General features: G+C 41.2%; 1 protein-coding gene across 4 annotated transcripts in view; it reads left to right on the top strand.

Moving 5' to 3' along the window:
- Window positions 1–6,528: 6,528 nt before the first annotated feature.
- ADGRG6 (adhesion G protein-coupled receptor G6) overlaps window positions 6,529–14,646 on the top strand; it is a 152,410-nt gene continuing 144,292 nt past the window's right edge. For 3 of the 4 annotated variants that reach the window (XM_081530966.1, XM_081530965.1, XM_081530967.1), the window contains exon 1: window positions 6,529–7,515. In XM_081530966.1, coding sequence (XP_081387092.1) covers window positions 7,514–7,515 — 2 coding nt within the window. In that variant the 5' untranslated portion in view covers window positions 6,529–7,513. Of the gene's footprint in view, window positions 7,516–7,864; window positions 7,954–14,646 lie in introns of those variants that run through there. The other variant, XM_081530964.1, reaches the window with a different exon arrangement.

Here is a 14,646-nt window from a genome sequence, read left to right on the forward strand (position 1 = left end):
CCTGACTACTCTGTAGAAAATAACACCTGTCACCCTTTGCTTTTTTAATCTCTTCCTGCTTTATTTTTTCACAGAATTAATCATTGTCTGTATTCTTTATCTCTTTCTCTCTATTTTTATTACTTTACTATCTACTTCCCCTTCCATTCCAAGAGGAATATGAACTTGACAAAGGCAGAAACTTAATTTTTGCTCATTGCTGTCATGACAGTGTCTAGAACAATGCTTGCCTTATAGTAGATGATCAATATTTTTGCCAAATGAATGAATGAATGGATGACAAGGGTAACTAACAATTACCTGGATGAATACTGCTCTCATGATTGCATTTCTTCCCATATTTGATTTTCTTGTGTAATTCAGAAGCGTTTCCCAGGTTTTGAAACTGGGAAGTTTAAAAAAGCAATGTATATATATGGCTAGATTCTCAGAAATATTAATGAATAACCATCCATCTAGTGAAAGTCAGCTTTAAAGTGCTTTTGAAAACAAGATAATCCAATAGCAGAAAAACCTATATGCTTGTGTATCTCTGTATGTGTTTTCCTTCCATTCATTCTGACCAGACAGTACACTAGAACCTCTGTGTAAATATTCCAGGCAAGTATAACTGTATCTGAATTAGTTGGTCAAGAGTATAAGTGTTGAAGTAAAAAAAAAAAAGAGAGACGTGTTTAAACCTTTGCCTGAACTTTTAGGCCAACTCTATGTATCTGTAGGGATGGTGGGAAGATTAAAAGAGATACTATATGCAATTATCTTAATAAAATATCACATACATAAAAGCACTAATTGCTTGATATTAATATTTTTATTATCCATGGAAGACTAAAGAGCTTCCAGTACATAAAAGAACTTTCAGCTCATGAAGTTCATAGCAGCCTACATTTATCACCGAACTAAAAGAATTAGTCTCACAATGTGTGCCCTGTCAGCTTTAAAACAATATATAATTTGTTCTGATTTACTCATAGGAAAAGAGGATTTGTGGAAAATAAAATCTAATGATCTTGATGTTTCTCCTAGATATTATCAAAAGCAAGATAAGATTCAGTGCCCTGGTAAAACTGATTTAATATTCCCTAGAACTCTGGGATTGTCTACCATCTATACTCTCCTAAATTTGATGGTCTCGATATGAACTGACATTTAATTATTTGCGTAGCCTATTTAAAATTAAAATAGCAACATGCTCTGAGTTCTTTTCAAACATGAATACACTCTCTTTTGTCCTAGATATTGTTAAGAATGGGTTATACAAAAGATGATTTTTGACATTTGAAAAGAATGAGATATTGCTAAGGACCAGCAAGACAGCATCAAGAACAAGTCATGTAGGGACTTCCTTGATGTCTAGTGGTTAAGACTCTAAGGTCCCAATGCAGGGGGGACACGTTTGATCCCTGGTTTGGGGGAAAGATCCCATAGCCATGTGACACAATAAAAAAAAATAAAAAAATACCATATAGTCAAACTCACATTCTGGCTTTATGACTAGACTGTCTAGACTAATAGGTCAAGAAAAAATAAAAGCAATATGAATTTACTGATGCATTTACTCTTTTGTGATAAATTGGGAGCTCCCGTTGAAGAAAGTGTGTGGGACAGTAAGGCAACATAGATTAACAACTGGTTCAAAATGTGTGCCTTCCAATGTTGATTATCAGTAGATCAGTATCACCAGGTCCCTCATGGAATTCCATAGGGGCTTTGCATGAGTCAAATTCATCATTTATATATTCCAAATACAGGAAACAAGATGATTAACTTTGCATGTAGCAAGAGCTTGGAAAAGATTGTTAACAAGAGTAGCGAAGGAATCAAATTTCAAATTGATTTCTTCAAACTGATACACTGGACTGAATGCAACAGTATAAGATGTACTCAGCAAACTGGGCATGGATTCAGATCAGTGATTAAGGCAGGACGGGCTTTCTGACTTGGTGACAGCTCCTGTGAAAAGACTCAGGCCGACACTGAAGAGAGGCTATGAGGGCAAAGCAGTCACTCAGTCCTTGGTGTTTGCTCAGCCTCCCCTTGCTTGTTGTATGATCTCGGGTAACTTACTCAATTATCTTGAAACTTTAATTTCCTGTCTTTAAATAGGAATAACAATCACTTGTAAAGATAATGAATTGAGGGAGGCATGATATTTTTGTGAGATTAACTGTCTTCCTTTTTTCTTCTGCTTATTTCCCCTTCTCCTGCTCCCTATTCAAGTTTCCAGCTAGTGTATAAGCATAACTTCTGAAATGATGGAGCAGAGGAGAAAATAGAGGGGATTCAGGATGCCTGCATTTGTTTTTCATAACTTTTCTTTTGGCTGCAGGGGCTGTGGGGTGCCAGTTCCCGACCAAGGAACTGAGCCCACACCCTTGGCAGTGAAAGTGCAGAGTCCTAGCCACTGGACCACCAGGGAATTCTCATGTTTTTCCTAACATTAAGCACCAAGAAAACAGAGAGGAGTCGAGATACAGGCAAAATGTTGAGACACAGCAGAGAAAGAGAAGCTATCTTCCTTTTCTCAGATTGGAGGGGAAGGAAGAGAGATGGTGGGAGGTACTGAGAGCAGAGAGTGGAGTGGTTTCCTGTACTGCCTCACAGTTAGAGACCCAGAGAGGAGCCATGGCCCCAGAGAAGGGCTCCTTGCAGGGACAAGGCTGGTGGACAGTGATAGCCCATCAGGGAGTCAACAAAGAGCCTGAACCTGAAGAACCCTCACCAAAAACCTGTGTAAATTAATACCCACACAGCTTGATACCTGCTACCACACATAAATCAAGGACCACTTTCAGTGGTTAGGACTCTGCGCTTCCACTGTGGGGGGACCAAGTTCTATCCCTGGTCAGGGAACTAAGATCCTGCAAGCTGCGGGTCTCAGCCAAAAAAAAAAAAATCAAGGACTACTTTTCTTCTATTACCCCTGCTGAAGAAAGTAACAAGCCTGGTAAAAGGGGAGGAATCAAAATAGTTTAGGCAGAAAAAGATATTAAAACAAAAATTGGGTTGAATTATTTACAGACTAAGATAATATCTTGAACAACTTTGATTTGTTAGAATAAAATTTATATACTCCTTGGCACATAGTGGAAGATCAATACAATAAAGACAACTCCTATCCCAACTATAAATATTTTATGTGGCTGTTCAAAAGGTCAGTACTAACCTTTATTTATGCAAGAGTAATGTCTAGTTCAGGAAAGGTAAGGATCTCACTCTCATCAGGGATGAAGTGTGAATTCACTTTGAGTACATTTTTCACGTGGGCTGACAATGACTTATATGTCTGTAGGGAAGAGTGATTCACATGGGTAGGGAGGAGTCAGGCACTGAATGGTTAAAACAACTAGGGCTAAACAAGGGGCGGCTGAGGGGAGAGATGATAGCTGTCTTCAGAGATTTAAAAGGCTTTTTTGTGGAAGATAGCATGTCCTTGTTCTGATTAGAAGTTGATGGCATGAATGTTTGATTCAATCAACAGAAAGAGGAAGTTTCTCATAGTTGAGCATTCATCAATGCTAAGGATTCAAACAGATGTTCAATATTCATTTTGTCTGGAATGCTGTCAGAGGATTCCTGTTTGCAGAGGAATGTGGCCTGGCTCTTTCCATTTTAGGATGATATATAGGGCAGGCGGAGTCAACCAATATTACCGAATTCCAGGAAATATTCTAGGTGCTCTGTACCATTAGCTCACTGAGTCTGCTGATGAGTTAAAAATTGTACGTATAATCAGCATAACACAGTTTACCAGAGTTTATAGTGCTGGTCAATTATAGGACCAAGTTTTAAACCCAGGTTATTGCATTATAAGATCATGTACTCACCTCTGCACACTTCATTTTCCTTTCAAAGAAATGAAACAATCCTTAGTTTGAGGATAAAAGTATCAAAATACACGGATTTTGCCAATGTACTGACCAATGACAAGCGCTGGATTTTTGAAATAGTTTACCTATGATTCATGTAATTGTGCAGAAATACTAGCTTCCCTGGTGGCTCAGACGTAAAGAATCCACCTGCAGTGTGCGAGACCTGGGTTTGATCCCTGGGTAGGGAAGATCCCCTGGAGAAGGGAATGGCTACCCACTCCAGTATTCTTGCCTGGAGACTTCCATGGATAGAGGAGCCTGGTGGGCTCTAGTCCACGGGACCCCATAGAGTTAGACAGGACTAACACTTTGACTTACTATTAGTATATATGTTTATGAACATTGAACATATAACAGCACATTAAGTATGCTATGCCTATCTTCAAGATATGTATACATTTGTTTCTGTTACTGTAATGGCTAATTTTATCTGTCCATTTGGCTAGGCCTTAGTGTTCAGATATTTGGTCAAACATTATTCTGTATATCTCTGTGAAGGTGACAGAGACAGAAGGTGACAGAGGTGGTTTTTAGATAATATTAACATTGAAATCACTGGGTTTTTAGTAAAGAACATTGTGGGTGGGCCTCCCACCCATAATATGTGTGAGCGTCATCCAATCACTTGAAGGCCTGACTAGAAAAAAACTGACCTTCTGCAAGAAGGAATTCTATCAGCAGACTGCCTTTGAACTTGACTGCAACTCTTTGCTGAGTCTCCAGCCTGCTGGCCTACCCTGCGGATTTTGGACTTCTACCTCATAGTCATGTTAAGTCAGTTTCTTAAATCTCTATATATACATATATACATCCCATTTCTCTGAAGAATTCTGATAAATTTGGTATTTATATTTATTTCTTTGCCCGTGTGTTTCCTGGTTCCTTTTAGCTTTAGAATTCTATGAGTAGAACAACTACCTGTATGAACTTGGAAGCAGATCCCTTCCCAGTCAAGCCTTCAGATAAGATCACAGCCTTAGCCAACACCTTTGTTGCAGTCTCACGAGAGACATTATACTTAGCTCTCCTCAGATTCGTGAACCTGAGGACTGGGAAATAATAACTATGTTTGCTTTAATAATATTCTATGAGTGGAACTTAAGTTCCTTTGGAACAGTCTTGTGTAATAGAGGCTGATTTGAATTGCAAGACCTGGGTCCTAGCCCCTGGTCACTTCTGTCTGGAGACCTGGGTCCCAGTCCCTGGTCACTGCCAGCTAGTTTGTGCAGGTGTCACATCTCTGGGTCTCATTTTCCTATCTGTAATATAAGAGGACTGGACACTAGAACTTCAGTCTCCCTTAAGTGCTGCAATTCAATGTCTCTATTAGTCATAAGGTTTATTCATCAAAATAAATACTGATGAAAGTCACAAGAACACACCCTGGATTTTCAGGCCTCCAGATTTGGTGGCAGTGTTCCAGCATCCTTTGTGCAGGTAGCTGTCTGTGTTCAAGTCCTGTTCTACCTCTTCTTTTCCACCCCTACTAGTCTGTATCACTAGCCAATCAATGTCATGTACAGTTTTTGGCACTTCTGCCTGTGGCCTGTGTGTGCACGCTCACAGTAAAATGCTGGGTTCTGGATGCGTATACAGCACTGGCATTTGATTTTGCCTCCTGTATTTTCATGGATTAACTGGTGGTACCCAAGGGTGAGGGAACGTGTTTGCAAGTATGAGGCCTTTTTTTCTTCTTCTCATTTCCAAGGGGGTGTATCCAGATCCCTTTGCCAGGCAGCTACTTTATAGGAGGCCAGGCAGTGGACCTTCCCCACTGAGTAACTGGATTTGCATTTGCAAATCAATCCTGTTGAATATTAGGTGAACATCTAGTCAGTCCCACGTTAATATTCCTTCTTTCTTTCTTTCTTTTTTTTTGTGGTGCAGATTTTAAAAGAAAGCATGACTTGTCCAGTCCTATCCCTGAGTCCCAGTGAAGCAGCAGGAGGGGCCTGAAGAAGGAGGGTCCCAGGCCAGATTGTGGAGCAAGCAGTTTGTCACTTGTCCTGCCCAGTTTTTGCTTTCACTTAACCCCTCTGCAACCACTCTCAGATCTCTCAGGCTGTTTCCACTGCCTATCAGCTTCTTTCCAGAAGGGATTTGAACAATCCAAACCAAAGGCAATGTCAAAGCTTTAAAGTGTTACCACTCCTTAGGAGTATTTAGATACATTTCAACAGAGGACAAAATTCTAAGCCAAAAGGGTGGACTCACAGGTGTCAACAAATCAATGGGAGAAGGTAGTGGTGTATTTTGGGAGAAGGAAATGGCAACCCACTCCAGTGTTCTTGCCTAGAGAATCCTGTGGACAGCGGAGCCTGGTGGGCTGCCTTCTATGGGGTCGCGCAGAGTCAGACATGACTGAAGCGAGTTAGCAGCATCAGCAGCAGTGGTGTATTTCTGTGGTGGGCGTAGAAATAGGGCGACTGCCGCAGGTTCCTCTTAAGGCTGGTCTTTATCCTTGGTTGGAGAAGGACGCGCTGAGGGACTCTCACCCCCTCTCTCCCAGCAGAGACCAAGAGATGTGGTGATGGTATGGGGTGGCTGGGTGCGCGCTGAGGACAGACCGCTCACCCTTCACCCTGATAATCAGAAGAAAAAGAAAAAAAGAAGCGAGGGATCGGGGAAGAGATGAAAGAAAAGCAAGGAGAAGAGCAAAGAAAGGGACTGAAAAGCAAGCAAGAAGAAAAAAGAAAGCAAGGCAGTGGCGCGAGAACTTGGCGGCGGGGTTCCGCGCAGACTCGGGTGGGCTGCACCCCGGGGGGACTGGGAGGAGATGCCCCCATCCCCGCGGGCCTTCCAAGCTGCTCAGGTCTCGCGGGGAGGGTCTCCTGGATTCAGGGCGCCCGGCTTCGGGCGACCTCTGGGCCTGCCCCGCCCCCTCCCCCGCCGGGCAGCCGCGCCAGGCCTGGAGCCAGTTTCTCCCACCCACTCCGGCCCCCGCAACTTGCCCCTCGCTGCCTGCCTGGGGAGCGCCTCTGCCACCCCGCAGCCAGACTCTTCCCTCCAGCCCCGGGGCTGGGATCCTGGGTGGGGCGGCCGCGCCTCCGGGACGGCCCCCGCGGCGGATCAGCGAGGCTGGGGCCGCCGCAGGGCCGCGCGGGGCCCGGCCAGTCGCCGCGGGGGCAGCCGCACCTGAGCCCCTGGTCCGGCACACTCGGCGCCGGAAGCGCGGGCGGGGTGGACCGGTCCCGGGAGGAACCCGAGCCCGCGGGGCGGGGTGGGGGGGGCGAGAGCCACAAAGCGGGTGACCACGTGCTGCCGCGCGCCAGTGGACCCCGCCACCTACCCGCCCACCCAGCCACCCTGGGAGCCCCCGGGGCACCCGGAGCACCCAGCGCCGGCTCCGAGGCGGGCCCAGCCGCTTCCACGTTCTCGCCCTAACTTTCCTCCAACTTCTCCGTAAGGAGGAACCTGCCGCCCCGCCCGGCCCCTGGCCGCGGCGATCCGCAATTGAACTCCGCGGCGCCGACCTTCCACCTTGCGCCACCCAGGAAACCCCGATGAACTCTCCAGAAAGAGCGTGAAGGAGGGTCCGGCTACCGCGCTCGGCCCGGGTGGGGGAACTCGGAGCCGCAGAGCCTGAAGGTGGTGGAGCATGCCCGCGCGGCCCCTGGGGACCCCAGCGCAGTGATGCCAACATGTAAGTACTCCCTCCCCCCCACCCCCGCTTCAGCTCAGAATTCCTTCACACCTTTACCTGTGCCCCTCTTCCCCTGCCCGCCCCCTAATTCCCCGTCTCCGACCCCGAGGCTTTATAAAGACTTAAGCCGCACCGAGCACCGACAGAATAAACCGGTTTGTCTTCACTGCGCCCCTCGAGGCAATGAGGAGTGAGCTGCTGTTTTGCCAGGCGGAGCTGTGACATGTGTGTGCGGCGGGCTTTTTTTTTTTTTCCCCAGCCAGAGGTGAACCTCACGTTTGGGCGGCGTAAAGCATAATAAAAAGGGCAGGGCTTCAAGAATGGGGAAAACGTTTTCGATTCAAATGCAACAAGAAGTCACAGGCGAGGTCGCTCCATCCAGGGGCCGGGCCCTGCCAAGAAGGCGCTCTCCTGGATCAGCACCTGGGGGCTTGGAAGGTACTAGTATACCGAGAGAATGTTGACTTTACACATTGTCACCCTTGACTGTAGAAGTTATTCTTGGATCTTTGGGTTGTTTGAATGATTTTTTTTTTTTTTAAGAGTGCAGAAAAGGATCTCCGTGTACTTTACAGATTAAAAAGTCCTTAAAGAAGATGTCATTTTACGTGATAGGATCCCTGAAGGGGCTTGTGTAGAAGCAGGAGTGGGGTGTACGGCGATAAAACGCTTAGAGAAACGTGATGGGTTTTGTTTCTATGGACTTGTCCTCCAAGTGGCGAGGTGCCTCAGGGCGACCCCGCTGAAGGGCCCCCAGCACCGCTTAGCTTAGACTTCCAAAATGGAAAAAGGAAGGTTGTTCTCGAAGGGACCCAGCTTATTTTTGTGGCCAACTCAGAAGTTACTTTTTCTTGTAACATATAATTTTCCCTCTGGTGTTTTGTTTAATCTTGGGCAGACATCTGGACAGACATTTAACTCCCTTCCACTGACTAATATACAAGAGTTTCTAGAAATTGATATACACCCTCCTTCCCCCAACTTTGGAGCCTTACTTATTTCCACTTAAATTTCCTCTTTCAATTTAATATCTGGGAAAAAACCGGCCCCTCAGGCCTGTCTTTTTCCATTCCTTGGACTTTCTGCCTTGCTCCCTCCTGCACACATTTTCAAAATAGGAAAAAGGGTTGGTGTCCAGAAGCCTAGCCCTTGGCAGGTCTGTTCCTGGTAGTGAGCGGTATAATTAGAAAGGAACTACTTATTTTTATTAAACTGCATGTGAAGTCATTCCACACCTGTGAGTTTGAAAGTTTCATTTACCCAGTGGGATCAGCAAGGTATAACCTGGAAGAATTTATTTTGGGATGTGGCCAACAGCTTCATATAAGACTTATTCTTACATACAGGCAACACATTTTGAATGAATGTGAGTTTGTTTTAAGCCTCGGTTTTTCCTGAAAATATATAGTAAGGGTTTTAATAGCAGATGTTTGTCTAGCTTTCTATAAGCTTTCCTAGGTGATTTGGACCTTATAGGGAAAAAACTACATTATACATGAAAAAAATGTAAATACCGGGTTTTAAAAGATGCGAAACTGATCAAGTAATGTTAAAATTTCCTGATTATGAAATTATATAGTCCATTTGAATTCTATATGATTTTAAAAATCTTAATGTCATTATGCAGTAAAAGCATGGGTATTTAATCACAAAATTATTACTCTGATTCAAGTTTCTTTATTGAGCTATTTTGACAGAATGTTTTTCCATTTCTTGTCAGATTGAAGCTTCTTCTTTTTTTTCTGTTTATAGTTCATATGGAATGGTTTAAGATTATCTGATTCTTTTTAGATATCAGTATGTTAGGATATATGGAAGTAATACCAACCTTTCCAAGGTAAATATTCCTACTATCTCATTGAAAATGTATAATATCATTAAAATTTTTAATTTGATAGATTCAAATACACAAATTGTTTGAATATGTTTTCTGCCTACTTCTGTGGATAAAGAGTGTTTATATATTAGTACACTGAAGTTCTGGAATTAGAGACTTTACAAATATACTTTGGAGTTGTAGTGACTGCATAATTTTAAATTTTAGTAGATGTAGCAAGACTTGCATTAATTGGTCTCAAGCTGCATGAAGCTACTGTTCCATTTATGGCTTATATAAATTACATGACATTGTGCTTTTCCAGTGTGAATGGTGAATGAGGCTATTGTCTCTTGGCTTATGGGAAATATTAGAAGCTTGTAGTTTTACTGCCCAAGTGGACACGTCACTCTGATTTCTGGAAATAATGATCTGAAAGAGAATCAGTTTACATATTAAAAATAAACTGACAGCTACTTCCTTAAACCTGACCGTTTTTCTGACTGCCCATGTCTTACAAGGGTTTACATTTCTGATGGGATGATCAAAAGTTTCTAGAGACCATTTAGACTTTAGACTAAATAGAAAAAGACTTTGTTCAGTGTGTGTGGCATGCTTGGGCAAAGTTGCATCTTTCCACTTTGTTTCTAATTGGATGACATTAAAACATTATCTGCATTGGACAACATGAAGAAGCACAGCAAGTGATTGGGGCTGTAAACATTTAAAGGCTGTTTCAATCGTAACTAAAAATGCCAATAAAACTTGAGTGCACTACCTGAGTGTCATCTTACTCTCCCTTCATAACGTTACTCAGGATGGAATTACTTGGAATGTCTTAAGGAAAACTTCAGGTTCTGTATTGAAAACATTTACAGCAAATATGACCAAGGCTTAACATATTTAGTATAGAATTGGTTAAAAAAAATCGCAAATCACTAGAAAAGAAAATGTTTATAATGGAAAATTAACTATACAAATCATTAAACATGCCAATCCAAATAAAGGAAATCCAAATGAGACATTATGTTTTCTGTCAAACTGGAAATGATAATACCCAGTAGTGGTGAGAGGATCATTAGATAAACACTGATACTCTTTATTGTAAAAGTATACATATGTATTTAACTCTATTTAGAAATAATTTTATACCTCCAGAGAAGTTGCAAAAATAACACGAAGAACAGCTGTATATTCTTCACTTATTGTAAATATTTACCCCATTTGTTTTATCATTTTTCTTATCTTCTTTCCACTGTCTGTAGACACACACACACACACACACACACCCTCTTTTTTCCCTGAATCATCTGAAAGTAACTTACATTTATTGGGGCTTCAGGGTTTACTTTTTTAATTGAAATTTTTGTTGAGGTATTTGTTGATTCACATGCAGTTTTAAAAAATAATACAGAGACAGCCCAGGTACTCTTTACCCAGTTCCTTTTGCAAAACTAGAGTACAGTACCACAACCAGGATATTGATACAATACACCTCTCTTTTTCAGATTTTCCCAGTTTTCACATGTGTTTGTGTGAATGTGTGTGTATTTTTCATGATTGCTTAATTTCATCTATGTTAAGCCAGTTATGTATATTATAGCTCAGGTAAGGGGCAAGATTTGTACAGATTTCAAGAATTATAAACCTTTCTGCTTTTTTAAAGTGAGGAGTGAACCCAACTTAATAAAAGAATTTACTTTAAGTAATAGAACAGCACTTCTTTTTTAATTCATTGTGTAGGCTGAAGAACATGATCTTTAACCAGAAGATGAAACAAAATTATAAGCAGGCTTAAATAAACCAAATTACCATGCTTTTTACTCTGGAAGAATTAAGGCGTTCTCTGTACTACTCCTCATGTCCCTTTCTGAAAAGATTTGCCATAGAAATACAATTGGGATATAGAGAAAGAAGTTAATTCTGACTATTGCTATTATTAAGAAAATTAGTACCATGTTAATTTCTCCACCAATTTCAAAATCTCTTCACTAGTTTCTCTTTAATTGTGACTTTTTAGAGGAGTCAGTAGGAGTAAAGAGATATAAGACAGTAGGTTTTTTTTAAGAAAATTATTTTTAAATGGAGGATAATTGCTTTACAATGTGATGTTGGTTTCTGCCTTACAACAACGTGAATCAACCAGAAGTATACATGTATCCCCTCCTCTTGATCCTCCCTCACCCCTCCACCCCATTCCACCCATCTAGGTCATCACAGGAACACTGGGCAGGTTTTTTAGATTATTTCAGTGATGCATTTGGATTAAATGATATCTACAAGGGTTCATATCCACATTTAAAACAATTCCTATAAAAGGGCTGAGTTCTAAAACTTTCTGGTGCAATCTTGCAGTCTATATACTTTGAAAAGAAGAGTGAATTTCCAATAGAGTTAGCTTGGTTCTCAAAAAGAACCATTGAGTTGGAAGCCAGGTGACCCAGGAGGTCTTTTTGATTTTACCATCACTGATTATGTGATGTTGGGCAAGTAGTTTAAACATCATAGTTTTTTCATTTGTGAAATGATGGGTTTTGTTGCATAACTTTTTAGATTCTTTTCAGGTTATAGAAGTCTATGACTCTCTTTTACTGAAAAAGTATTCTTGTTCTTGTCAATAGAACGCTGAGGCCATAACTGGAGCGACACAAAATTATACTGTGTGTTTTGTAGTTCCTGTTTAGAACCTTAGTAACCCTGTTCAGGATTTTCCATTCTTGTGAGAAAGTTGTTTAAATCCCAGGGATGTGTCTTTGCTAAGTGATCCCTTGAGAAGACAGACAGTGCTTTCCTCCCTCTGTTCTATTCTTTATTTGTTTCTGTTCTTCAGTAAACAGTAAAGGGGATGAAAGTTAGCGTGTCATATGGTTTATGTTGGTTACAAGTGCTTGCCCTGTCCTGGGTTCCTTTTCTGTACAACATGCTGGAGTCCTGAGAACTGGAATGCATTAAGCCTTTGGTTGCCATTGGTAGCTCTTGTCTGATAGGATTGTAGGCAGCTTTTGTAAAATAGCTTCAGGAGTGAATATGGAACTCCTAAGTGTCAGCGCCTTTTATAGCAAAAGAAAGTTGCATGAGCACGTGAAATAGACACCATGAAATTAAGTGTCACCAAACTAATGAACGTTATTTCCTGAGTATTGTTTAGAAGACATGGGAACACAAGAAGAGGGCACTATTCACTAATAGTGTCCTGCTACTGATAAAGGAGGATTGTCATGTGCCACAAAGATTGAGAAGCTTCAGTTCTCCTGGGCTAATATTCCTTCTGTTAATGTCTATGAGGCCACCATCCAGGCTTCATTGGTTTGCCTGTTTGTTTCTCTGGGCCTCAGTTTCCTCCTCCATAAACGAGGAGATTAGACTTTATCTCTGGCCCTTACAGCTCTAAATTTCTTTGAATATATGATTGTTCTTTGGTCTCAGAAGTACACTCATCCATGCTCAGCATGAATGGGAAACACCTCATAAATCCAGCGTCAATGGGAAATGGGCCCTTCTTCCAAATAAGTGAACTTTCCATGCGACAAAGGTTTATTGGCCACTCTTTTCAAAACCCTCGTTAAGTTCCATGCAATGTTAATCTAGTTCTTTCTGTAATATTCTATTTACAGAAAAGAAAACAGATTCAGAATTTAAAGTACTTGCCCCCTCAAAGCACATAGTAGATAGAGGTACCAGGATGTAACTGTGCTATTCCAGAGTTCACATCCATTATCGTTTTGTTATTATTAATGACTCACTGGGATTTCCCAAGTGGTGCAGTGGTAAAGAATCCACCTGCCAATGCAGGAGATGCAAGAGACATGGGTTTGATCCCTGGGTTGGGAAGATCCCCTGGAGAAGGGAATGACTACCCACTCCGGTTATTCTTGCCTTGGAAATCCCATGGACAGAGGAGCCTGCTGGGCCACAGTCCGGGGGACACAAAAGAGTCAGACACGTCTTAGTGACTAAACATCAACAACAACAGTGAGCACTTGCTGAATGTTTGGCACGTTTCTTAAAAGACATGATTTGATTTAATCATCCACCAACTCCATGGACTAGATTATATTGATGTTCCTATTTTACAGGTGAAAACTAGGAGGTACAAGGTGGTCAAGTCAATTTTCCAAGGATTACCTAGTTCATCAGTAGCAAACTCTGTCTGACTCCAGAACTTATTCTCTTTGCTACTTAAGTAGTCTCTACTTAACAGTCTCTCAGATGTTAGAAGGGCAGGCTTGAGGCAAGTGCAAGAATCAGTTTAATGTCTAATTTTTATTATTCAAGTATTTCTGTTAACACTTTCTGGTTTTCTATTTATTATACATTTTTTCCAGATAAGCAACCTTCAGGTAAAGAAGTATTTTACTATGTCTCCAAAGCATTGTATTAGTTGCTCCTTTTTAAGAAATACAATGATTCTAAATTGTCACTTACAATTAAAGTAACTCTGGGGATTTTAAGATCTGGAGGTTTCTTTCTGTCACTCACCTTTCTTCCTGCCTCATGACTCTCCTGCTCACCAGTTCGTTCATGGATCCTTTTTAGGAACACTGCCTTTCACACCCACCGCCCCCTTCAGTGCTTTGCCTCTTTTGATAGGGCTAAGTCAGTGGAAGGTAGCATGCCACTGTCTTAAGCCAAGATAATATGGATGTTCCCATCTAAATCATTAAGTGTAATTTTGAGTTTAGAGATAGGACTATTGTACAGAGAATTGAGGATCTTCAAAACACCACCCCTCCATTTAATGTCATTTATTAGTTTCTACAATATTTGGTATTTACTAGCCATTTAAAAACATTGATAACTATTAATATATATAATTTTAGAACTAACATTAGTACTAATTAATTTAACCTTCAGTACTTAATTTTAGGGGAAAGAAGAAAGTTGAAGGTGCTTTGATTTTAATATTTCCACTTGTAAAGCAGCAGATATTATAAAATGAAAACATTTCCTTAGAGTTTAAATTTCTGGCAGATTATAGAAGAAGTTGATAAAAGCATCCTCTTGGTACTCAGATGGGCATGTGACTGATGATGCTGAAAATTGATGCTAGAATTGTTTTGTTTTGTTTTAAATAAGTGATTTTTTTTTTTCTTGAATTATCAGAATACTTCCCCATCTTTTTGCAGGAATCATCTATTATATATCTCTGATAAGGAAGTTGTCACCAAGTAGCAAATAAAATGCATGGGTTTTTTTCTTTTACCTAATTAGCTTAAAGGGGGATCCTTAGTTTATCATCTTCAAGGTTTCTTTTCTTATTTGGAAGCAAGACTGGAAAAGATTCTCTTTCAGTCCCGGCTAGAAACCTACAACGT

Source organism: Giraffa tippelskirchi, chromosome 9 (assembly GCF_054371585.1).
Source record: "Giraffa tippelskirchi isolate mGirTip1 chromosome 9, T2T-mGirTip1v1.2.pri, whole genome shotgun sequence".
NCBI lineage: Eukaryota > Metazoa > Chordata > Mammalia > Artiodactyla > Giraffidae > Giraffa > Giraffa tippelskirchi.